The sequence below is a fragment of the Stylophora pistillata genome, chromosome 14, assembly GCF_964205215.1.
Source record: "Stylophora pistillata chromosome 14, jaStyPist1.2, whole genome shotgun sequence".
Taxonomy (NCBI): Eukaryota; Metazoa; Cnidaria; class Anthozoa; order Scleractinia; family Pocilloporidae; genus Stylophora; species Stylophora pistillata.
The window spans coordinates 4,744,879-4,770,751 of record NC_142532.1 but is presented as its reverse complement, the minus strand read 5'-3'; the positions used below and the strand labels follow the sequence as shown (position 1 = coordinate 4,770,751).

Here is a 25,873-nt window from a genome sequence, read left to right as displayed (position 1 = left end):
TGCATATCTATTCGCTCCGATGAAGGGCTAACGGTCGAAACGTCAGCTTTTGTAATCGTTACGGTGGCCAATTTACCACTTCAACTTTGTTGATATATCCAAATCATATCTATTTAACATTAACAAGAAGCAATAAGTAGATCCGCCGCCTGGTTAGCTCAATTGGGAGAGCGCCGGACTGCTGTGCGGGAGGTCGAGAGTTCAATACCGGCCGAACCAACACTCAGGGTCTTAAAATTAATTGAGAAGAATATGCTTCCTTTCTTTAACATCAAGAAATGGTTAGATATTCTAGTCTTCTCGGATAGGGACGAATAAATGGAGGTCCCGTTTCCTGCAGGGTTGGGGTAGGAGACGTTAATTTCCCACACACGAGATTACTGTGTGCTGGATGTCCTCCCTGGGGTGGGTTGGGTGGGTAGGTGAAATCGCTACGGACTAAACACGGCTGCCAGAGGCGCCTGTTTGATTTCAACCTTAAAAAATTGTAACTAAACACGTATGTTGTTTAGAGAAATAGAGACCTTTACCTTTACCTTTGAAGTTAACTTCCAAAGTAAGGCAGAAAAAGTTTTGGCCTATCTGCCACGTATTAGAACTTGCTATGTTATTTCTTACTCTATAGACTCTCTTCGAGCGTACGAGATAATAAAATTTGATTCTATAACAATGGAATTTTATTTTTCAAAATATGTTTCAATACACCGTTCGCTGTGGCGATACGTAATCCAAGAAAATCTGTTTAACATACAAAGCGTGGAAATATTAAGGTTGACCAAACGATACAACATCGAGTTGGAAAATGACTTTGCCAATTCTCTGAATCACATTTGGTTGGCCAAAAAGGCTGGCCCGTTCGCGCTTAAGTGCTACAACAGGTGAAAGGCTGCATTTCCAGTACAAACAAAGATCCCTTGCTCGCAAAAACGAAAAGAAATTTTATGAAGTCAAATCAAGTCTATTTAAGAAACGAATTTTTTGTACCGCTATAGTACGTCTAAATGGAAGTCAACCTTTAATAAGCTTTCAACTTCTTTGAAAGCTCGAAAAAGTGGTCTTCTGTTGCAATTTTAAAACATAAGTTAAGTCAGGCTAACTCTTTAGCTACACGAAAATCACCAACTATCCGAGTTCTTCTTCTTCTTACAAAATCAACGCACTTAACTTTACAAAGTATTTCCACTACGCAGTTCTGGATGTCGCGAAATTCCTTTTCTGATTGACACTCGCTATGAAAATGTTTCAAAATGCTATTACCATCAACAAAATTCAGAAACGTATAATATTTTGAAGAAAATGAACTTTGTGTCACTCATGAAAACAAAAAAAAAAAAACAATAGAATCATTTGTTACAATCTTTAGCGGTACGCTTAATTTCTAAACTTACAAAGAAAACTGCTGACTCTTTCAGTCAAAGCTCAACCTTTAACTAAGAGCCTTCAGTACCTGAATTCAGCGGCTGGTCTTCAAGGTAACCTACCGCCGACCAAAGAATAACGATTACTCTCAGCATACGATTGGTTAAAAGTTTCTATTTGACAATTATCTTGCAAAGATCAAAGTGTATTTCGTCGGAATCTAAAAGTGACCTAAGAAATGAAGCTTTTTTCTCAAGACATGGCGCCAAACACGGGATTGTGACGACAAATGCTGGGTCCATGCTCGTCATAGTCCGCCTTTGTGTGGCATACTGTATAGAATTCCGGCTGTAATGAAGAGGAAAGTAAAATAAATAAGAAACTTAAATGGTGTATAGTATTAAGTCCGAGTTTCGGAGACACCCGGGCGTCTGGGTATTTCGGGAGACTGGGATCTAAGCTTTCGTGACATCCTTTAAGTCTGTTGATGAAGCTCTCGCGCGTTTCAGGGGTCTGAGTTTTTCGGGGGACTGGGGTGTAAGTTTTCGTGACACCCTTCAAGTCTGTTGATGAAACCGTCGCGTATTATTGGCAAATCAACAGAACACAAACCTAACAGGCGTTCAGAGAGGGCAGCTTCGTTCATAATAATCATGAAAAAATCAAGAGGCCATAATATCATACCATCGACGTGTTGGTATGATATTCACTCTATAACAACATCCAAAAATATCATTCGCAACGTCCCATGATTAAACAAACAAAAATAAAACTCGACGGCAATTTCCTCGGTTCTTCATAAAAATGGTAATTTTGGTTTTTAAAAATTAGTTGATTATGTACATTGGCCACCGGAAAGAGTTTCATAAATGACGTTCTGAGCGTTAGCCCTTCGCTCTGACAAAGGGCGATCGCTCAAAACGTCATCTTTGAAACTCTTTATGGTGGCCGTTACATTATCAACTCAGTTGATAAAACCAAAATTACTTTGTCGTTCTCACCCACCGACCCAGCACCACACCTTCTTTAGAGACAAACCCCCTTTCTTCATAAGCATGCACGACTAGTGACGCAGCCCCTTTAAAACTGACGATTCAAATGATTAGAATGTCACACACTAGACATTTTTTTTCGTTAGGTTTAAAGGGGTTACGTCACGACCCGTGCACGCTAATGAAGAAAAGGGGTTTGTTTCTAAAGAAACTGTGCTAAGCAGTTCTTTCATGTGGTGCAGTTTACGTATGTTGACAAGATTGTTCCACGACAAATTGTTTAGAATTAATCCTTAAGTCACGTACCGTAGAAGCCAGCATACTTCCTCCAAACCAGACAGCATAGCGTTGCATGTGATGAGTGATAACTTGAGTTTCAATTGGTTTCGGCTTAAAAAAGATCATATATGCATTAGTAAGCTCACATTGCGTGTTGACGCGTGAGTTGACTGGGACAAAATAAAATCACAGAAAGACAAGTGCGCTCTGCTAAAACCAGACAACGTTGTACATGTAATTACCTTGATGCGTCCTCCGCTTAGCTGCTCACTGAGTTTCAGTCGAGCGTCCACTGCACGTTTGATATCACGCTGAAGACGGCGACCAAAGTCACGAAACATGGTTGAACCGCCAGACAACACGATATTCTTTGGACAGCACAAAAAGAAAAGAAAAAAAATCACAATCGAAATTAGGCAAGTTAAAAGAGGCAACAAAATGGCGGAAAATCAAATGCCATCTTGGATGCCTATCCAGCCATATGATTGGTACCACGTGGTACGACACTCTTTCCTGATTGGCTGTGTCCATGGTGCCCACGTGTACTACTGACCACTTTGATGGTTTAAGTAGGAAGAGTGGAAGTTGACAAACCATAGGAATACTTAAGCAAGTGGTGGTAAGCTATAATGGCTAGGTTTGAGGCTCATTTCATTTAGTCTAATTACCACAAGTTTTGAAAAAAAGTGATTCGTGTGTGTAACTTTGGCTGACGAAATTGAAATTACGGCAAAACCATACAATAATGCTTTTAATTTTGTAGAACCGAAATCAATATCTGGTAGCAGGCTATTTACTGGTGGAGAAGTATAAAAGGGCCTGGAAGGAAAGCACTGTTAAGACCTGTCAGCAAATTAGATCTCAACCTGAATATTTTTTTTTCGGCGAATCTACACCTGAAAATTTGCCGAGCAAGGAACATCCCGCACTAAAGCAATTTCGCGACTCTTTTTAAAACAAGGGGTGCTCACAAATGCAATTTGATAGTAGAATTCAAATTGTTTCCAAATTCATTCGATTGCCGCTTCCGTTACCGCTACCAGACTGTTTTCGCTACTGCTAACAAAAGCAGATTACAAAGTCGCACTCCTTGAAAAGGACTGGAAACCAGAAAATTTGGCGCGCGTATGAAAGCTAGGGTTGCGTTACAGACGTGAGATTCTTAATTTTTTTTTGGTCTTTTTGTGGATGCACTTAACTTTTTTAGGGTAGATTTTCTGTCGCAATTTAGTGCAGGCTCATCTGACCCCACAGAAATTGTATTCGCATAAACCACTCACTCCCAGGGACAACCTACAGGCATTTCTCCTCGCAGCATCGATACATTTTCAAGTAGAAAGTCACTGATGGAAGTGGAAACGTTTACCCTTTAACTCCCAGAAGCGATCAACGTGTAACTTCTCCTTATAATATCCATACATTATCCAGCAAACAGGTGATGAGAATACTCAAACTTATCAGGTTAAAGTTATTATCTTGATCTAACGTAAATTTCTCGTAACTAATTTACAAGGACATTTGTAGCAGCCAGAAGAGAAAATTAAAAATCAGATCTTGGAAGTTAAAGGGCGAAGAACAAACCACAAAGCAACTACGTCGTCCGCTTCCTATCTCCAACTGTATCCCTTGTACTCACCTTGTAAAGAGGTCTACGGACATCAATTGGACAGTTCTGGATGACGTTGTCTACAACCTCTGACAGAGGGGTGGTGAAATCTGGGTTAGAGAACTAGAGCAGAACAACAAATTATTACCTAAACCAAAAGCCATAATCAAAGACATCGAAACTCAGAACCTCTCGCGAGAGGTTTTTCTTCACGTATCGTTTCGCACCATGCAAGAACATTACATGTACTTTCTCGTTTACCATCTATTTCAAAACTTGAAGCTATGATGTCAAAACTAATCAACAAATTCACAAGTAAAGTTCCAAAAAAAATTACTTTGATGGGCACATTTTGAGGGGCTTTTTCCCTTAAAACAAAAATTCCCTTAGACTTAATAATGGAAAAAATAATGCAGTCTTCAGCCTTACCTCCGGGTGGAAGAAAATTTCCGGGCCCAAAAATCGTTCATACCCCACATCTACTGAGAAAGGCTGTGCAGAAGTCATAAAAAAATCCAACATAAGAACAATGTCACAAAAGTCAAAACTAAACATATCTGGTGAACCGTTGCGTAGGGGCTTCACTAAGTTATAAATTAGTTGAATGAAAAGCGTTCGTTAATACCGTGGGGACTGAGTGCCGGTTTGAAAGATAAACTTTTGTTCTGTAGTTTTGCAGCTTTGCTTAGAATGATTTATAGGAAATAAAAGTGGGCTGCTTTGCACTAGTTAACAAGTTGACATATCTGAGCAACTGAGTACCCACCCCTCCCCTAACCCAACATTAACCCTGACTTGTCATCAGTTGACTGTTGTTGTGTTAAGCGGGGGATGGATGCGCCACAGGGGTTTCTATAACTTTTTCTATAACTTTTTCTAGAAGCGCTTGCCAATGGTGTAGTAGACAGACGTGCCGTGAGGCGAAACCCAAACACCAGAACCCGCTTAACCCTTTCACTCCCTAGATCTAATTAGTGATTCTCCGTAATGTTTGCCATACATTTCTAACGATTTTAGTTCTGAGAATTTAGTACTGGATCAACTAATAATCCCCTGATTGATAATCATATTTTTCTTGATTCTCGTCACGGACTTGCATGTTTGATCTTGTATCAATAACGCAAGGAGACATTCCGTCTTGGACACTCACGGGTGTTGTAAAGGGCTAATGGCTAAACAGACCGCGGTCAGAGGTCTTGTGCGTAGCACTTAAGTAATAAAGCAGAAGATTAAATTTTTCCTACCTTCTTGGTGATAGCATTCACACTCTCATATTTCTTGATCCACTTGGCTGGTTCAGCTTCATACTTAGCAAATTCTTTTGCAATGTCTGGGCAGATGTATCCCCAGCGTTCCTTTAAAGCGAAACAAACGAGAGTAAACCTTGGATCACAAAGTGATAATAGAAAAGGAAAAACAAAATGGAAGCATAACAGTCGGCAGTGAGCAAAAATTCTGCTCAAAAACCCATCGTCGTTCCATACGCACGCTGCCATTTTCTTCACTGCTGAATTAAACATTTAGGTGAAAGCACGAAGAAAATGATCGCCAAGTAAAGGGGCTCTTGATTGTTAAACAAATTCTCCTTGTCAACACCTTAGGAAATGTATAGAGAACAGTATGGAGAATATGCATGCTGATGTTAGGGTGTAAAGGGTTAGCTGAGTTTTATCGATGGGATAACTTCTGATCTCAGACTCAGACATTATGCCAGTTAGAGAGTCTCCTTACCCTTTGCCAAAGGGCTAACACTCAAAACATCGGCTTTGAAACTCTTTGCGGTGGCCAATTAACATTATCAACTCAGTTGATAAAACCTTCTATATTCATTTCTTCGAACTATTTCTCCTCACTTAACCCTTCTATGAAATTCCTCCAAATAGGATCAATGTGTCGATGACATTTTAACCTTCTTGAACTTCAGTAGATATAAAAAGTTGGTTACTTTGATGGTTTTAGCAGTCTCCATTGACTGCTCTGGTGGTATTCCAACTTCACGTTCACGGAGAAGCTGCTGAACGAAGAAGGTGATATCGCGACCGGCAATGGGGATGTGTTTTATGCAGCTGCCAATGACATAGCCTTCAGCCTGGATACAAAAAAAATAAATAAATAAATATAAAAAAAAAACACAGAAGACTTCAAAATTAAATCACTTACTCCTAGCTAAACACCCACATAAATGCCGGGAAGTTAAAATAGTGGGACCAAATGGCTGCACAATGAAAAAAAAAATTAGTCTGCACTCCAGCCAGGTGGCCCATCCTGCAGCAGTCTATCCCGTTTTTCATACAATGAAGAAACTAGGAGTTACTACTGGATAGGATGCCAGTCTAACATAAGGTCCCCCTCCCTCCCCTCTCCCACTATTTTATCAGGTTTCCCAGACAATTTGCTGCTATCCATTTAAACTCCTGGGTGGAGAAGGGCACTGTGAGAGTAAAGTGTCTTGTCCAAGAACACACCACAAAACCAGCCTCCTTTCCACCCTGAGTCCATCGCATTAACCATATATTAAATTAAGCATAGCAAGTAAGTGAAGTATAAGATTTTTTTTCTTACAACTGGAATAACATGAGTGACACCATCTCCTGAATCAATCACTGTACCGGTGAGTGTTCTGTCTCCAACTTGACGAGATGTCCATGATGCAGCTAGAGCCAACACAGCCTGTCAAAAGACAAAAAAAAAAAAACGGACAGTCAAAACAGAACAAGGAAATCATGTCCCCTGCTCTTTTTTTTTTAAAATCACAGTCAAGCCTCCTCAAAGATAGCAGTTGTGACTGATATCAGACCAAAGCTGCTGACATTTTATCCCTGGCAACTAAAAGTTCTGATATGGTTGCCACCTTGGCTTCCTTCCAACATGTGGCTTTATAGCCAATTTAATAGTGGCACTCAACTAGCATCTAGAGGGCATGGATGTGAAAAACACCAAAGCCCGCTTTTTTTTTAAGTGGATGAAGAAACAGATTCCTACCTGAACAGCTATGTACAAGCCTGGGATGTTAAATGACTCAAACATAATTTCTGAAAAAAAAATTAACAATATTTTAAAAAACAACTGCAGGGAAGTCGGTTAATATTGCAAGCCTTCTTGCCATTCTCTAAGAGCTTTCTAACAACAGCAAATTTGTTTGTCGACACTTTCCAGAAGCAGAGTTCTCCCTTATCTTAAGCAAGAAAGGTAAAAAAAATTTTTAAACTGGTAGAAAAATCCTTTTAACTGTCGAGTCTTCAAGGATTCCAAGCAATTTTGGAAGGCAATAAGAGATAGGACAAGGGGTAGACTTTACTTTTTACCACTTGAAAAAGGAGAACACTACTGGAGGGATCAATAAGTATTTCCTAAAAACAATGGCAATACATCACATTTTACTAGTTTGAAAATACATCATGTATTGAAGAAAACCTCCTTGTTTTAATCAAATTCATCCCTTGCAGTCACCTTGAGAAATGACCTCCACCATGTTTCCTTTCCCTTTTTCTCACAGCAAAAAAGGGACCAGCATTCATTGGGAAACGTCAGTTGACAACATAGTGTCCACATATACCCAATATGGGGGAAGGTGACAAAGTTACCTGCTATTTTTTTTTTTTTTTACCTCTGTAATAATTGCCACACAGGGAGATATAGACAATTCCTGAGTAGTTTAACTGTTTCAATTGAGTAGCCGATTAACATACAGAACACATACACCGAAAACTAGATTCATTCTTAAAACCACGTGCTCTCGATCCGATGCTTACAATATGTATCATGCACAGAATGTCCCATTACACCTCCAATGAAAAACCTTAGCAAGAACTTTAGGGAAGGGCGGGAGGTATTGTTTGACTTGTAGCACTGAGTTCACAGAATTAAAAATTATGATATCATTCAAAATGCAGAGCAGGCAGAAAGCAGAGTACAAGTTCACATGCAAGCAATTATTATAATAGTACAACTGAGATTTTTCCACAACAAATGTAATATATAGTTGAAAACTTGAATGAAATAAGTATCACACCTGCAGTGTACTCTCTGTTTTCGGGTGTGTTTAAAGGTGGTTCAGTCTGAAAGAGAAAATTACCACAACTCTGTCAAAGGAGGCAATTACTGCACATCATTATTTTTAATGTTATCATTATCAGTATCGTCATCCACATCATTATCTACAACATTTGGAATGACATCCATCAGAGGACAAGAACACAGAACAAGCACAGCTGCTATTACTGCCTTCAAGACCCCTCTTTTGCAACCACCTTTACTGTTAGGACCTTTACCCCAAAGACAAGGCATGTACAGTACGTTGTAGTTTAGAAAGAATTCAATGCTCAAGGAAAGATAGAGACCAGGGCCTAGTTGTTTGAAGGCCAATTGGTGCTACTCCAGGGTTAAATTTTAACCCAGGTTTCTTTATTTCTCTATTCAAGAGCCTTTTACAATAACTGTCTCTATCCTTTTGAGAGCAACCAATCATCAAATTGCAGACAAAAGTCATTGTACTGAGTTTTCATTTAAAGCTTTGATATCCTAAATCAGATTCTACCCTAACCCTGGGTTATCTTAACCCAGCTTTGAACAACTCGGCCCAGTCTTCAGAGGGCAGTTATTGAAAACATATCTTATATCTTATATCCAAATTGAAATACAAAAGACCACTTTAAGCCAATTCAGGCATATACAGTACAAAGAACTTCCCTTTCCCCTTCTTACAGTTGGTAAAACCAAACAGTCACCACCTTCACACAAAGTTTACTAAGTGTGCAAAATTCAATATTTTTAGGGGGGGGAGGGAGGAATAGTGGGGAAGGACTCAATTTTAGTAATGTTGCATTTTAAGTGTCTCAAGACTTTTAACCTCCACTGTAGGTAAAAAACGACTTTAGACCCTTTTTATTTCTGTTTTACTGTGTTTAAGAATCATGATGATGTATCTCAAACAAAAGGAAATACATATCAAACTGGTGTGAAACCATTATGACCTGAAATTTCTTTTAAACTGCATCATATACTGTTCTCCTGAATGAGTTCCAGGTTCAAAGCAAAACAATTCTTCACAAATTTAAGTCATTTAATTTAACGAAAATAACAAGCTACATCAATAAGAGAAAACAACATGGTGGTCATCTGACCTCATGGTCAAACTAGTTCCCAGTCCTTCTAAACATATACTCACAAGAAGGAAATAATGATCTTCTGGTTCAGCTCGCAGGTATTTGAATATACAATGCTCCCAGAATCGTTCCTAAACACAAGAAAATGTTCAGAAAGTAAGACATTCTATCAAACAATAAGAGAGGTGGTAAATTAACTTGAAATTCCATTCAGCAGCCTAATTCTTCAGCTACAACCCTAATAAATGCCTACCAGTAAGAACTGAAGGGTACACATGTAAACTGCAATGGGCTTGTATCGCAATCAAGAGGAGTAACAGAAACTCTAACTTGCTCTGCATTTCAGAAACTAGGATAAATTCTGGAAGCTTTATGAGTCAAAAATTTCGATTTAACTCTGATTTTTGTAAAAAAGGACACAAAAAAATACATTTAAGGTTGAGAAAAAATGACACTACAAGCTTAAAATACTGCAGTTACATACCATTAAGTCCCAGTCTTCCACGATAGCATGCCTTATGGGCCACTGAAGAGAAAAAAGAAACAACATGGGGTTCATTTTAATCCACTGGTCTTCAAAGTAAATGTGTACCCGGTTGTTGCAACAAGAGGCCCTTTTATATGCTCACTAATTAGCTGCCCTTTTTTCTGACAAGGTATAAATAGGTGATCAGATCACCCCTGATGAAGGAACTAGGACAGGAGTGTTGAAACATTGGGTCGATGAATTGTAACTACGGTTACATTCATTAAATCTTTAAACCACAGTAGCATCAAATCATGTCTGAAAGTTGTCTTTGTTCAAAAGTTGACTTGAACCTCAAGTTCAACTTTATTTGCACTATTCATATGAATTAATGTTACACACAGAATATATAATCACAGAAATGTACTATTAAAATATTATTTAAAGATTAATACAAAGAAAATCTAAGGAGGATGTGCACAGTGACCAAAGAGGAGCCATGGCTTTTGAGTTAGCCACTGTCATGCTTGAAATATAATCAGAACAAAAAAAGAAACCAAGATTTATATCCCTTAAATTAAAATTAAGAGGCACATTATTAGAATAATCTACCGCAAATATCAAACTGACTGAAGCATATCTTAATCAGAGGGCATGTTGTGACATCTAATATCATTGATTGGAAAGAAGAAATATTTTATATTGCTTTCTAAAAGCAGGTTCAGTTAGGGACTTTAAGTATAATAGGACACTTGTCTTTTCCACACTTGAACTGCCTTGACAAATGGACAAAACACTCAAACTAGCTTTTAAAATGGTGCACATCAGAAATTGTGTAATAAAATCAACTGTTTGCACCAACCTTTGTTGCATAGCCAGGTTTATCTATTGCTTCATCACCAATGTGAAAATCTAGGAGCAAAAGCAGAGTTTCAAAGTTCTCAATTCAAATTTAGTGCTTACTGTGTGTGTACAAAACTAACCTAGGTAGATATATTTATAAACACTTGCTCTTTCCCCCCTTTAAAATCATCACAGAACTGCTGTTGTTTTTGACATAGTTGGTGTTGCCATAATGTGCAATACCTTTAATAGTGATTAATATCAAATCATTATTTACCTAAATCGTCAATACCCTTGGCAGCTCTTCGCTGCGCTTGATCTCCAACTTTCGCTGATTCCTTTATGGCAATAGCTGAGGAAATAAAGGTAAAAAGAGTAATAAATATTACAACACAACACTTTTAATCAATAACTTTGTAAATGCTTTCAACATTAACACAAGATACCTATTAAGAAATACCAGACTCTTTAGTAAAAAAAAAAAAAAAAAAAAAAGCCCTGCTATTGTACCGATCGTTTTAAAAAATCCTTCATTATGGCTTCAATTAGAAATTCTTAATTTTTCATTTGATATTTCATAGCATTACCAGTTTAATTCAGTCTAATGACTGCGACATTGGTTTTCCAATAAACCATTATTACCATTTTTATTTATAACCAAGAACTGTAATTTAAGTTTCAGGCTCTAAGCATGAGAATCTTAAACTTCCTCAGCTGATTCACATAAAATTTCTCCTTGTGATTCCAAAGTTTATTGCACAAACAGGTCCTAAGAAAAATAACTTCATCAGCTGAGGGTGTTATCCTGATGCAAAATCGAATTCTCCTGCCTAATTCACAAGGAAATGAAAGGGAGCTAGAGGTAAGAGTTACTTGTTAGATCTTTAGAGTTTGAGGGTAAAAGATAACATAATATAACCTAAAAAACTCTTAATTGTGTGTTGGATTCAGAGCATTGTAGATTCAGAGTCATTGTAGTTCAGAGCATTGCAGTCAGAGCATTGTAGTCAAAAGACAAATTATACCAAATTTTCTTTTAAAGCTTTCAGATCTGAAATCAGATTCCACACTAAACTCTGGGTTATTTTAAACCAACATTAGACAACCCGGTCCAGATTTGTGTTTTTTAAGGTACAAAGAAATCTCATCAGATAGTTACCTGTTGGCAATATATATTGGGGCTCTGTGTTTCCAGCAAATCCCATTTTTGTGTACCTGAAAAATGAAGAGGAAGGTAACCTGGAATTGTTTGGTTGCTACTGGCGCACCTTTTCGAAAAAGCTCCTTCCAGCCACTCAGCTTATCATGCCCAGCAAAAAAAGCAGAAAAGTGAAGGTATGATAAAGAAAATCCCTGCTGATCTTTGCTTTCCCACTTTTTTATTCATCTTACTGACTGAAAGGCTTTTGAAGGTTACTTTCCAAAACGTAAGTTTTCCATGCCACGAGTGGCCTTAAAGCCTTGCAATCATCCCACCCTCGGTAACTCAAGGTTGTCATTAGAAGCTAGTGAGTGGCAGAAACCTGTTGGCTATCAGACCATTTTGTGCTGGCTACTTCGTGAATTGTGATTAAAGAGAGAAAATGGGTTATTTTTTTAACTATACCCTGTTAAAAAAATTACTGATATTATTATGTCAAAGAGTGCTAGAAATCATGTCTCAAAGTTTCAAATTTTCTGGGGGAGCATGCTCCTCCAGAAGATCATTTTGCCTTGAAACAGCCAATGCTGGGTACGCAAGCATAATTTGATTCATCTACCTCCTCTGTTCAGAACATATATCTTATTAACCAGGCGCGAGGGCCTGATTGGGAGAATATTGGCCCGAGGTCTAGACAGTACAGACCGAGCGCAACGAGGTCCGTACGAAAAAGACCAAGGGCCGATATTCTTCCAGTACGGTCCCGAGCAAGCTTAGTTAATAAGAGATTTATTATACAACTGAAGATCAAAGGGACACAAGTGCAGTATCATTCGGGACCATTCGGGATAGTGCCCAGTCCAATACTGAGAAAATATTGACCGGCAATAGAGCATTTTGATTGGTTGATTTTAGTTATTGGCCCTCTGACTGCCTGAGTCGTGTAATAAATACACCTATTACTTGCCTTAAAACAACCCTGATAGCTACTATAAAGGTCCCACCCAACTGGTCTATATAGTAAGAATGAAATCATGTGGGCTTCCAAAGCACATTAGCCTGACAGGACACTGACTGGATTTACAACATCTTTATCTATGCCACATGTAAGTATCTCTTGCACTCTTTATGGTATGGTTTAGGGAAAAACTGATCCAGTATCATCCAGAAGTGAATGAAAGTTTAGACAAGAAAACTGTATCAGCATTAAAAGGACGAGTGCCATACCAAATAGAGCTGGCTGCCTATTTATCACCAGACTGGTACAGTTGTAAATGATATTTTCATTTTCTGCCCTTAGGCTTTCTCATTTATACTTTCATTTATTCGTTTACAGCACGCTCTGAAGGCCTTAAAACTTTTTCTCTCTTAGCTAGGCCCTGTTCGCGTTTGGTTATTTGTGTATGTTTGTTGTAGACTACTTTAACTCGATCATTCCATGGTTGACAAGACTTAATCAAAAGCAAGAAGAGGTGTTACTATCTGTTTGCGATGATTCCACTAAAAAAAATAAATTAAAGTCACACATTTAACACTACATCTCTGCAGTCAGTTTCAACCACTGATCAACTCAACCCAAAAAGGAATTTATCAGTAGAAACAAAGATTTCACAAAGTTAATGTTGTTTACACCAAGCGATCGAAACGGGATAGGGTAGCCTCGAACTAAACTTTAGAGAACAAAAAACACCGAGTATCGAAAAAAACAACAGCGATGTCAATTTTTCAGCAGGAAATAGTTCGGCTTTACATGATGATTACATACACAGATTTAACTGCGTCTATTTTCACTAACCCCGTTCCATTGTCGATGACACAGGCAGGTTGACGTCCCGTCATCTTTTTCTTCGCTGAATCCCTCCAAAAATAAAAGAGCTCCGGCAGACGAATTAACGAAAGTAGCAAAACTTACTCCGTGGAGGAAATCGCGGAAGCCTCTGCAAAACCAAGATGGCGACCTGCCCACTGTGCGTCCAGTAGCATTGTGGGACAGATCGGAGGTGTGGTGGCGGAAATGGCTATTAGAAGGGGTGGGTACGGGGTATATTGCTCTCTTCTAATGCCTTGTGGGAGCTTTCCAATCTATATTCGGACAAGCTAAAATCAGAGTTAATAGTTCCCTCTATGAACTCTGCTAAAATCAAATGCAAAACTAACAAATATGAGAGTTTTGCCGTAAAGGTGCTCCAGAAAATTCTGCACATTCTCGATATTTTTGGTACATTGAGAAAAATGAACTTAGCTTAAATTTCATTTCTGTCCTTGTTCAAATGTTACATTGTAAACAGCAAGTCTTCTATTTCAAATTCTCAGGGATGAAACAGACAAAATGCATGAAGAGGATGCTTGTTCAGTATGGTAGAATGAGGAATCTTGCAGCTACAATTCAGAAGTCTGTGGCTTTGACCCTTGAGAGACTCGCATTTACTTTCTTCTTACAACATCACCACAGAATGACATCAAGGTCATAACCACAGGAATAAAGGAAATGATCATAGACTAAAGAAACTGGATTAATTGATCCTTGATACCATGTAAGGAAATATACCTATAGAGAACAGTATCGAGAATATGCATTTTGATCTGACTGCGAAGGATTAATTTCAGTAGCTTGAGCTCTTTTTCTCCTCTTTCTAAACAACTTTCTTCAACAGTCAAGCACCTACTTTTCTTTCTAATTAACAAATGGTAAACATCAGAACGTACACTATTGAGTTATGGATGCATGCGAGGGGTTGCTAAGCACGAAAGAAGCGTAAGAGTCGCTCGAGGCGATAGCCGAGAGTGACTCTAGCTTCTTGAGTGCTTAGCAAACCTCCCAAGTGCATCCATAACTCAATAGTGTACGCTGTTGTGTTTACCATTTGTTTTATAACATAACATTGATACATTGTAGCTAAAGAGTTCCCTTTTATTTAACAAATCTTACGTGACCAGAAAAAACAAGCACATGCGCAAAAATAGTCTTTGCATTTGCTCACATCAGCAGCGTACACACATGAGCAAATGGGGAATGCTAAATTGACCAATCAGAGCGTGTGCTTTACTTTGGTTGTGTTATAAAAACCCTTGATCACCCTATAGGTGTTTAATATCCTGGGGCAGATCCAGGATTTAGTTAAGGGGGGTTTGGAGGGGGGTTCGGAGAATTGTTCCCCTTCTGAGGGATCTAAGATTTTGAAAATTAGGTCTTCGGAAACATGATTTCCAGTGTTCTGAGGGAAAATTTAGGGGGTTCGACCAAACCACCCCTGGATCCGCCCCAGATATCTACGTACAAATATTGCTGGTATCATGAGTTTATACTATTAGGGAGACCGGTACACTAAACCAAATGATATATATTTTCAATCTGATCTATTTTCCAAAATAAATACTATTCACAAATACATATATATAATCTGGATCTTACACATACTTCATTGAAAAAGCTGCAGACATGCTTAAAAGAGAATTTCAGACTCTTTTGAGACACTTTTGTCCTTTTGAGACTCTTTTGTCCTTTAAACAAGCCCTTTTATTGAAGGATGGTGATCCAAGGAAAAGTTATACAACTCAAAATTTCATTATTAATATCTAAACGAAGAGTACTGTGAATATTGTAAGTTTTAATTACTGAACCATTTCAATTCCTAATTTTTTTTTTTACATATTTTTGCATGTCTTTGGATGGGAAAGGGGAAGTCATGTAGTGTCACTCAGCTGCTAGGACCCTTTCTTTACATAGAGTTTTTTCTCATCAAGATAGAGTCTTAAACTAACACAAGATCTTGAAGCCTTTCACCCCTTAGATCTTAATTTCAATTCTCTATACTGCCTGTTATACAGTTAAATATATAATTCTCCATCATTAATTTTAACTCAGAGAATTTGGTGTTAACTCAGACAATATCTGGACTGTTTTGTGGGAGGTCGAGGGTTCGAGCCCCGGCTGGACCAACACTCAAGGCCTTAAAATAATTGAGAAGAATTTGCTACCTTTCTATAAAAATCAAGAATTGGTTAGCTATTCTAGTCTTCAGGAGATGTTAATTTCCCACACATGAGATTACTGTGTGATGGATGTCCTCCCCTGGGGTGTGATGGATGTCCTCCCCTGGGGTGGGATGGGTGGGTTTTCTGGGCCAGCTGTAATTGGCGCAAGCTGTTGCGGTGTCCCTGTCTCTTGGCAAATCTAATAAATTAAATTAAATTTAAATTAATTATATCTGCTAATTGATATGTTTCTATCTTCTCAACACCCTTCTGCTTGAAACTGTATTGGAATTATAAGGAGAAATTCTGTTTTCATCACCCCTCAGAGTTAAGGAGTGAAAGGTAATTTATTTTGATGACACCCACTAGCTGAAATGAGTTTGTCTGTTCTGGAGCAGCGTACAGTTTCACATGTCAATTAAATACTAACTTCATGTAGTGAAAGGAAGTTTCATGGTTAAAGAATGACTCCCGGGATGTGACTGTTTTAAAACAATTTACAAACAAAATATGTTGTAAGAAAATGAGAAGAACCCTTTGATCCTGTCAGAGTCCTTCCTCTGTCTTGTTATTGTCAGCTGGTACAGGTTGATTAGTGATTGTTACAACAGGCTGTACAATATTGATAACTTCATCAGAGCCATTTCCAACTAAATCTGATTGTACAGTAGGTCCTTGGCCTCTGAATTTTTCGTATCAGATTCATTAGTATCATGATTCTATAACCACATCAGGCATTTTGACCAGAACTTCATTGTTTGCACTTGCTAATCCTTCCACAGCATCTTGACTTTTTGAATCTTCATGACAAACTACCTCTAAGTCACTCTTCAAAGTGTCAGCTTTGTTAACTCTCTTTGCTCGTTCACTTTTCAAAACATAACTTACTTTTGATTTTGATGTAATTGGCCTTGAGTTTGGTGGAGGCAGAGGAGTGGTTTCAAATGCCTCTTCTTCTTCTTTCTTCTCTTCAAGACAGTGAGAAAATAGACTGGTATCATTTGGGTCAACGTCAAAACACAAAACATTTCCTCTCTTTGTTGTGTTTTCAATGGGAACATTATCACTAACATGTGGTGTGGATTTTGAACTTTTTTTCCTTCTTTGTGATTTTCTTGTATGCAGATGTTTCCTCATTGCAATGACGCTACCCTCACCGTCTTCACAAAACTCTGATTCGGCTAGAGTCAGAAGTTTCATCCTATTGTCAGCCACGAAGGCTGTTTTTCGTCCTACATTGGGAATAGATGGTAAATGCGGTTGAAGCAAGTAAGTCGAAGGTTCAGAAGGAAAAGCATTGTTCGCATTATGTACAATCTTTGCTATGTCTCTGTCATTGAGGAGTGGTGGCATTGCAAAGAAATGACGATAAGCCGAGCCATCAGGTTTCTTGATGTCTGTTTTCTTGATCAGTGGCTTCCCAGAAACAGGGTTCAGATCTGGCTGTTCTTTTGCTTGTACAGATCTGTGCTTGGCCTCCTTCCTCAAGTTTAAGTTTCTCGCGGGAAATTTTCGAATAGATGCAGGATTCGATAATGCATCAATGTCGAAGTTTCGAATCACAGGCCGTTTGCGAGGGTAAGTCAGTTGTTTCAAACGTTCCATCGCGTTGATCAAGTTGTGTTGTTCGCGGTGGATCAATTCATCTTGAAGTTTGCGTATCTGCACAAAATAATGCGCTTGTTTTTCGCAGCCAGTCTTTGTATCGTGAAACCATGCTTTATCCATCGCTGGACTATAACTATTTCTGGCAGAAGAAGACATTTTAAGTTCAATTTCGCTCATTCAACTTTGACGAAGAGCCCCTAGAGACTTTGTCAATCAAAATAATTTTGTTTGCTACAAGCCTTTTTGCCTTTCTGTCAGCCTCTTTTAAAACCTCTCCATAGCTTAAACTTGTTAAACAATCCTTTTTTCACCATTTCAAGTGTACATCGGCGTTGTTTATCCTATGATAAGAAAACTTTTTCAACAATTTCACAACAACTTCTATTCAACATGGCCGTATGATCATTGATCCCTGTTGCTATAGAAATGAAAGCTATGTATCATGTCCATCGCGACGAGCATTGTGGGATAGCTTGAAAAATGGCGGCCAAAAGGACAAACAAGTATTTTTGAACGCTATCACTTGAAGGGACCTTGAAATCTCTTTAGAAAGAAACATTTGGTCCAGATCTCGCAGATAAGTTTAACTGAGACGTGTAGTCATATCTGGTACAAAATCAAGAAGGAAATCTATAGAAGAACAGTTTGACTGGCGTCGAAAAACCTTCAAAAATGACAGCGGGAATGATCAGAGTTCCCAGTATTATGCCGTTAAGGCTTCCAGTGGGAGGAAGAAAAAACCTTATAGACACCCACACTCCCATCGAGCTTCGTTCAGAGACACCAGACACTCTGATATATTACACGATCAACGGGATGAAACCCGAACCATTTAAACAAATAGGCATCAAATGCACCTATAAATATAACAGACCATTTGTTTTGGGTCCTGGAAAGCGGACCGTGAAAGCGATGGCAACCTCGAGTGATGGTACAAGAGAGAGCTCCATAGTAACCAAGACATTCATGGTTGAAGAACCAGAAGAAAGAGAAGGTTTAGATGGTGAAGGCAATGTCTCTGAGCTTCAGCAAAGCATTTCCTCGTCGACTGAAAATTTAAGGGATTCGTCAGGAACTTTGTTCGGTCAAATTCTTGAGAATGCCAGAGGGGGATCCAAACTTAAGACTTCTGAAGCGTGGGGGACTGAGACTAAATCAAAGCGATTTCTTACATCAACTCCAGATGACTTAGAAAATGTTAGAGGGTCAGATTACAGAAAACCCAGGAGTGAAGCAAGATTTACAACATCAAGGTTTGGTTCAAATCAAGCAACATTAGGTACTCCAGATCAATCTCTTGCAGAAGTTGATGGTGAACTGAAGGAGAAAAGAGGGCCACAGAACAGAATTCATGCAAGTAAGATTCAACAACAGACTGATTTTCTGAAATGTATCTACTGTATGGCACCCAGGCCATCAGACCCATATGCAAGGTTCTGTTCTGAATGTGGATCACCTATTCCTCCCCTACCATCATCAAGGCTCCCCCCTCCTGAGGGTGGGCAGCTTGGTATGTGTGTCTCTTGTAACTCAATGGTACCACTAAACACACCGAACTGCATCATCTGTGAAGCACCCATTTCACCTCAGCGTCAACCACAGGCCACCAAGAAATTGGCACATAAGTTAATGTGTGCAGTATGTGGCACAGGAAACCCACCTGACATGACAGTTTGTGTCACCTGTGAAGCAAAACTTCCATACAATGCAAAACAAATATTTACAGCTACAAGTGCTCCTCCAATGCCAAAGGACTCTGTTAGCAGCTTCATGTCTTGCTCCAAGTGTTCTCGAGTGAACAGCAGTGATGCTCGTTTCTGTGACTGGTGTGGATCAAAGCCACAGCCTTACCAAAGTCCTCTGATCTGTTCCCAATGTCAGGCTTCAAATAATGCCTTTGCTAGGTTTTGTAATACCTGTGGATGCAGTATTGAACCACCCCCAAGAGTTTCACGTCAGAGTCCCGGAAATGTGATTGGCACTGTTGTTGAAAAGCGTAGCATTCGTGAAACAGTAGGAAGGTCAGAAAATACAACTTGGTTGCCAGTTTCTATCCCTTCAACTCCAGCAGAAAAAGCAGATAAAGGTAAGAACGATTTTTCATCTGAAATAATATTACATGATCTGTAGTTGCTGATATTTCTGTAGATTCACTGGTACCCATGAATAAAGGCTGATAGTTTCCAAAGAAACTGTTTGGGGCTGCGTCGGTGGGGGTAACGAAATAATTTGGATATATCAACAAAGTTGAAATGGTAAATTGGCCACCATAACGATTACAAAAGCTGACATTTCGAGCGTTAGCCCTTCGTCGGAGCGATTAGAGGAACTGTGGGTTGTGTGTGCTTTTAAAGGCAGAAAATGGAGCTACGTACCCAGTTATATTCCTGAGTAGAGAGGCATAGTGAGAATCAACCCTTTTAACTCTTAGAAGTGATTGACATGTAACTTCTCCCTATAATATCCATACATCCTTCAGTAAACAAGTAAGGAGAATATTCAAACTTATCAGGTAGAAGTTGTTATCTTGGTTGAACACCTATCTAATTCTTCTCATCAGCAACTTCTACTGTTGGTCTCTTCTACAAATCAGCAACTAGCATCCAATCACAAATGGAGTCAGATGCCCTGGAACGAAGTCGCCTTGATGCCTCAAGAGACCGAAGACCAGCTCTTGCTGCTGTTAGTCCTGGGAAAGGATTCTGGCGGCAACAAATGGACCATGTGTGTTCACACATCCGAGCACATACACAGAATAATCCGGATTTTAGAGCCACCATAGGTGAACCACGGTTGGGGAAGATTATTTCAGCAACCATTCATGAAGATCTCAATGGGGAGGAGGTCACATTGACTGTGACCTTTGCCAGGAGAGATGGTAAAGAGTTGTGGAAAGAGAAATCCAGAGCTCTGTCTTCAAGCTTAAGAGCTTTGAATCTGTACAGGTCAGAATCAGGGAGTAGGGAGGATTTGAGAGGGAGCAGGAAACAGACTCAAAATGGTTTGAGAACAACAGCTAAGGGAAAGAAGCAAAAACGGAAAGGGAAAGAAAATAACAAAGCTAAACCAAGTGAACAGGACAAGTTGCTACTGAAAGAGATTGGTGCAAAGGGTGAAGGGAGAGATGAGGAAGTGAAAAGACTTCTTGACGAGGGGGCAAATCCAGAATGTGAATCCTCTGATGGCATTCCTGCTATAATTCTTGCGACTATGAATAAGCACGCTGAAAGTATACCACCATTAGTGAATGCTGGTGCTAAAATCAATGTCAAGGGCATCACCAAAGGAAATACTGCCTTACATGAAGCAGTGCTTCTTGGTGCAAATGGACTTAAGTGTATTGACACCCTGTTAGGACTAAGCGCCCGAACTAACATTGCAAATGATGCCGGACAGACAGCTTACGATCTGGCCATGTCCAGTGGACTTGATAGTGTTGCACAGAAGTTTACATCCAGTGTAGGTGATGAGATGTTGCAGAAACTTACCAAACCAAAGAAAGCTAGATCTGTAGATGAGGATTTTTAAAGCAAAATGTGTGTACTTGTAGGTTTGTAAGCTTGCAGACTGTTGTTGCTATGGTAAAATTTCATATTTGTTTGGAGAGGGACAGGGATCGTTTCCAATGCAAGGAATTCTGGGACCATTGTGTGATCTGGTCGTGGTGATACCAGGGATATACCTACCTATGATCTTGGTGGTAGTGTGGTTAGTTTAGTCCACAGCATGAAATTGCTGGGTGTTACTATTGATAACGATCTCAATTTCACTGAGCATGTTGCGGACATGTATCAGATACAGGTCATGCAAAGGCATGAGAAACTAAGTGACACTCACACCAAGACCAAATTATACAATGCCTATCTTTTGCCACATTTATATTACTGCTCTGTCGTGTGGCACCATTGTGGTCAATGTAATTTAAAGAAGTTGGAGAAAATTAATGAATGTAGCCTATGATTTGTTTTTAATGATAATGACAGTGATTATATGCAACTACTTGATCATGCGGGACAACCATCACTATTTAATGGGCGTGTACATTTTATCTTTACATTAGTATACAAATCTCTTATTGGGCTGGCACCGGAATATATTACCAATATGTTTAGTCCAAAAACCCACAGCATCAATCTACGTACTAGTGGTGTACATTCTCTTTTTATCCCTCCTGTCAACTACATGTGGCCTGCACTCTTTATCTCACTATGGTAGCAAACTATGGAACTCCCTTCCCAACCCAACACAACACAACCAGGCCAACAGTTGGAGCTTTTAAATTGGCTGTTCGTAATTTTGAATTTGATACTGACTGCTGTCCATTCTGTAAATAGTTTAAATGTTTATCCTATTGTATCAATTACTTAATTGCATATATTGTGTCTTATGTATTTATCTAATTCATCTAATTCAATTAATTCATTTTATTTATTTATTTATTTTCTTGGAGATATTAGCATGTTATTTTTGCTATTTTAAATTCGAGATGAAATAAAGGCTTGTTGTTGTTGTTGTTGTTGTTATGGTTTCCAAGGTAACAATAGGCCAGTCATGCTCTAATGAGTTGCTCAAACAGTCCCAGTAGTGTAAAATTTTATTCAACTCCAGAAAGCAGGAAATTTCAATTGGACAAAGCTTGGTACCATTTTTTTTTTATTGTGAGATTTGAATTTTTTCAAAAGATACACATATGGTACTGTCTAAAGACATAATTTAATAGGCAACTCTAAGGATTTTACTGTTAAAGGGCAGAGAAATATTTGGCAACTTTTGCAAACAGGAACATAGCTTAATCGTTGGTGAACCTAAAGGAGATTCTCAAAAGAGATCAGTGTTAAACCCTATAACTTAACCTATTTATTTGAAACAAGCTTGCTTACAAAAATTTTTCTCGATTAAGCCATAAGTCAACGAGGTTATGTTCAATTTGTGGCGGTTTGGTAGCTTCTAAAGAAAACACCAAGAAAAAGCCTCTGCTTGTCGTCTTGATATTTCACTATTTGATACTTTTTCGCACAATTATTATTACTCCGATCCAAATTTTCGCAGTTTTGCTTCATGCAGTTTGCGCAGCAAGCACAACAAGGCCTTCCTTTACTTTCTCGGGAGAACGCGATACGAGCGCGAGGAATGAGTCGCGCGAAAATATTTTTCTGCGCTCCTTCTCTCGCACGCGATCTGGCCTTGGCCTCGCATTCGCGTCCACGCGACTCGATGCGAAGAAAAAAAGAGAATGGGAGGGATGTTGTTGAGCGGCCTTCCTGTTTTTATTTTAGCTCTAAATTACAGAACCAAGGAAACAGAAACCGTTGTGGTCATTCATCTTTGCTCTAGAAAGCTAATAAAGCAATTTTACGCGCAAAAGATTCTATATTTAATGTTTACTTCCTCAAAAACTACTTTGTCTGTTACACCCAAGCTGTCAAAAGTATATCATCATCAATGTTTGAGTTCACAGGGACCTCAACCAGGTCCAACCGACCACAGGACACTCGACTAGTTTTCTGATTGTCTTTGGTGAAAGCAGACATCTTTCTCTTCACAGTGTTGGTTATTCTGACTCTGACTAATTCCAGCTCGCTCAGATCCATATACTCGGAAATTTTCCGGCCACCGTTGAATCCAAGATTGTCGAAAGAGGCTTCTGTGTTACTTTGGGCAACGACTAATCCGCCAGCTTTTCGACTGAAAGTATATGTTAGCGATAGATGGTCAGTTTGGAAAATAAATTACTTTGGAAAAAAGAGCAGACTACAAGCAGTCCTCCTTTGAGGCGAAGTCCATCTCGCGTGTCATAAAAAAAATCAGCGAAAACAAAAAATTATGTTGGTGCACCGCGCGGAACTATGGAATATTAAAGTCGGCGTCACTCTCAAAGTCCCACGCCCCGCGCTAACATTAATTATTTTCTTTCGCTGATTTTTTTTAATCGTGCAAAGGACTTCGCCACAAACGAGGGAATCCTCGTAGTCTAGAAAAGGGTGAAGAGGCAGAATTAAGACACAGCCGGGAGTCGATGAGAGTGGAAGCATGTCCAAGAACAGCGTGTATCCGGGCTAACGAAGATTGAGATAGTCAGGTTTTAGTGTGAAGTCATCGCCTATTACCCTTTGGACCGGGACAAGGTCCTCTTTGATCTTTCCTGGGAAAAGATCGCGGAGATCCCCCTCTCCCCACCCTTGAAATCCCTCATTCACTGAAAATGCGAAGGAAAGTCTCCATATCAAACAGTAATATAAAAAAAGTTGCTGCCGTAGTTATAACGTTCTTTCTACGAAAAATGGTGTAGCAGAGTTCTTGGAATAAGTACCTCAGCTCAGTCGGAGGAGGACAAACAGCAGAACTCACCGGCCCCGAGGAAAACAGGAACAAGAATAATAAGTAGCAAAACAGGAGTTATTCCTCACCGTTTTAAAATCACCGCCAACAAAAGTAAACCAATTAAAATCAGAACTGTCAATCCACCTGCCACGCTTCCGGCCAATATTTCACCTGGTAAACCTAAGGAAGATAAATGAATGAAGGGTGAAACTTTCTAAAGAAAATGTGGGGCTGCGTCAGTGGGGGTAACAAGGTAATTTGGTTATATCAACTAAGTTGAAATTGTAAATTGGCCACCGTAAAGAGTTAAAAAGCTGACGTTTCGAGCGTTAGCCCTTCGTCAGTGCGAATGAAGATAAACACAGTTTACTCTGAGGACAAATGGGTTTAGCTAACTTACGTTCGATTGACCATTGACAAATAAAATGACATTACAAGTCCTAGAATGATTGGTAAGGACGTTTTAAGGGAGCTCAGATTGCACGAAGTCGTGTTTAATTCCTGATTTCAGTTATTCGCTTGCTTGGTCGGCGCTTTCGATATCTTGGGCGTTGCTGTGAAAACGTAGAGTGGATCTTATTTCTCTCATTTCTCCTCCCATTTCTCTCGCGGTTCCGCCGCTCCTACCTCGTTCTCGCGCCTCTGCGGCTCAACGCTTCGGATAGCCTTCGTGACACGCCATTAATATTACACAAATTAAGAGCTTTTACGCATTCTTGCAACGCGAAAAGTGAAGTGAAAGTAAAATGGTCGAGGAAAGGTGGAACGGGCTGAGTGGAAACCGCTGCGCACGTTCGCTTTAAGTCTAAAATCTACAGAAAGTAGACAGACGTTCCATCGTCACACAGCATCCCACCTTTTATTTATCAAAAGATGTAAATGCCGAGAGAAAATGAAGGAACATGTGCAGAAAGACAATTAAAGTGTAAGATGCGATATGTCACAGGGTGCACACTGGGTTAATTGTCACTCAAGAAATACCATTTCCGTTCTCTTCAAAATATCTTCAGTCGACAAAAGCAATCTATAAGCTACCCGCCATTGTTATGTTTTAACTAAAAAACATTAGTTCATTGGCCCGCACGTGGACGTCTCTGGAACAGACTTCCGTAGGAGAAACAATCTTTAAATAACTGAGAAAAATTGATTTTCAAGGCAGAAGCTTTCCTCTTTGTCCCCTCATCGATTACCAACGGCTACTCAGGAAATGAATCCTCGAAGGATTGAATACAGAAGGCGAGCCTACGTTGTACTGGTCTGCGTTTTGTGTTATTTCCGTTTTACCAGCCCGCCTTTCATAACATTAGTCAGTGTTTCACTAAACAGTACATTTAACTAATCTAGGGTTTAATGTTCCGCGTTCTCCTGGTTCAGATCCAGTCCAGTTCAAGAAGTACAGGATGAGATATGGCAGCCGCGCGCGAAATCTCCCTATGAACTCAATTGATTCATGAGAACTGAACTACTCTTAATTTTTTCGCAGGTCGGTGGCAGGTTGTCTCCTTCGCAGCCGTTGTTTGGGCTCGTCACGCAACGCTCCCTCCCCCAGGAAGGGGGTGGGGGGGGGGGGGGGGCGTTACGTGACGACCCCAAACAACGGCTGCGAAGGAGACAAGGTGGCAGGCTGCGTAATTAAGTTAAACCTCAAAACCCACAGACTGATTAGCATCGAATTTCTCCTTACAGTAACACCGCTGAATTATACATTGAGACCATGAGAATAAAGAAAACGATCGCAGACCTTAAAAGCTTTGATTGTTAAACCAATTCTCTTGGTCATTATCAAAGCGGATATATAGAGAAGAGTAAAGAGAATACGTATGATGCACGATCCTCGCAGTAGATAGCGCTATTTAAGCAAAAGCGAAAATCAGACCTGAAAAAAATCAGGCCTGTACGGGATTCGAACCACTGACCTCTGCGATACTGGTGCAGCGCTCTACCAATTGCGCTAACAAGCCAACTGGGAGCAGGCCGTTAAGTTGATTCGTAATAAACCCGAGAAAGTGATAAATCATACGTATCTAATACCGCAGTTCAAAATATATGAACTTCATATATTTCATTGTATCTGAGTTAAGAGAATGTGGACATTGATACGCAAGGGTGTCTAGGGTTGAACAAAGAAGAAAATCCTCAGATTATATATTTTTAACAGAGTTCTGCCATAAAATAATG

At 39.4% G+C, this 25,873-nt stretch overlaps 3 protein-coding genes and 1 non-coding gene across 4 annotated transcripts in view; 1 reads left to right on the top strand and 3 right to left on the bottom strand.

The window, feature by feature from the left end:
* Nucleotides 1-654: 654 nt before the first annotated feature.
* On the bottom strand, nucleotides 655-13,773 carry LOC111327564 (actin-related protein 3-B). Its single transcript, XM_022931774.2, has 16 exons — nucleotides 13,587-13,773; nucleotides 11,810-11,865; nucleotides 10,928-11,002; nucleotides 10,670-10,719; nucleotides 9,826-9,867; nucleotides 9,404-9,472; nucleotides 8,249-8,294; nucleotides 7,219-7,268; nucleotides 6,799-6,906; nucleotides 6,182-6,325; nucleotides 5,481-5,591; nucleotides 4,666-4,728; nucleotides 4,267-4,359; nucleotides 2,873-2,998; nucleotides 2,658-2,741; nucleotides 655-1,707 (listed from the first exon to the last, which is right to left on the bottom strand). Exons 1-16 carry the CDS (start codon nucleotides 13,628-13,630, stop codon nucleotides 1,612-1,614), a joined length of 1,257 nt encoding a protein of 418 aa, XP_022787509.1. The 5' UTR covers nucleotides 13,631-13,773; the 3' UTR covers nucleotides 655-1,611.
* A 2,504-nt stretch (nucleotides 13,774-16,277) lies between these two features.
* Nucleotides 16,278-17,698, bottom strand: LOC111327575 (uncharacterized). The gene has a single exon (XR_015995301.1). It is a non-coding gene; the product is annotated as an uncharacterized LOC111327575 (transcript).
* Nucleotides 17,699-17,911: 213 nt separating this feature from the next.
* LOC111327574 (double zinc ribbon and ankyrin repeat-containing protein 1) lies at nucleotides 17,912-21,040 on the top strand. Its single transcript, XM_022931785.2, has 2 exons — nucleotides 17,912-19,460; nucleotides 19,935-21,040. The coding sequence occupies exons 1-2, from the start codon at nucleotides 18,047-18,049 to the stop codon at nucleotides 20,900-20,902; spliced, it is 2,382 nt and encodes a 793-aa protein (XP_022787520.2). The 5' UTR covers nucleotides 17,912-18,046; the 3' UTR covers nucleotides 20,903-21,040.
* A 1,591-nt stretch (nucleotides 21,041-22,631) lies between these two features.
* LOC111327576 (uncharacterized) overlaps nucleotides 22,632-25,873 on the bottom strand; it is a 4,199-nt gene continuing 957 nt past the window's right edge. Inside the window, exons 2-3 of the mRNA XM_022931787.2 lie at nucleotides 23,782-23,875; nucleotides 22,632-23,059 (exon numbers count right to left, since the gene is read on the bottom strand). Coding sequence (XP_022787522.2) covers nucleotides 22,783-23,059; nucleotides 23,782-23,875 — 371 coding nt within the window. The 3' untranslated portion in view covers nucleotides 22,632-22,782. The remainder of the gene's footprint in view (nucleotides 23,060-23,781; nucleotides 23,876-25,873) is intronic.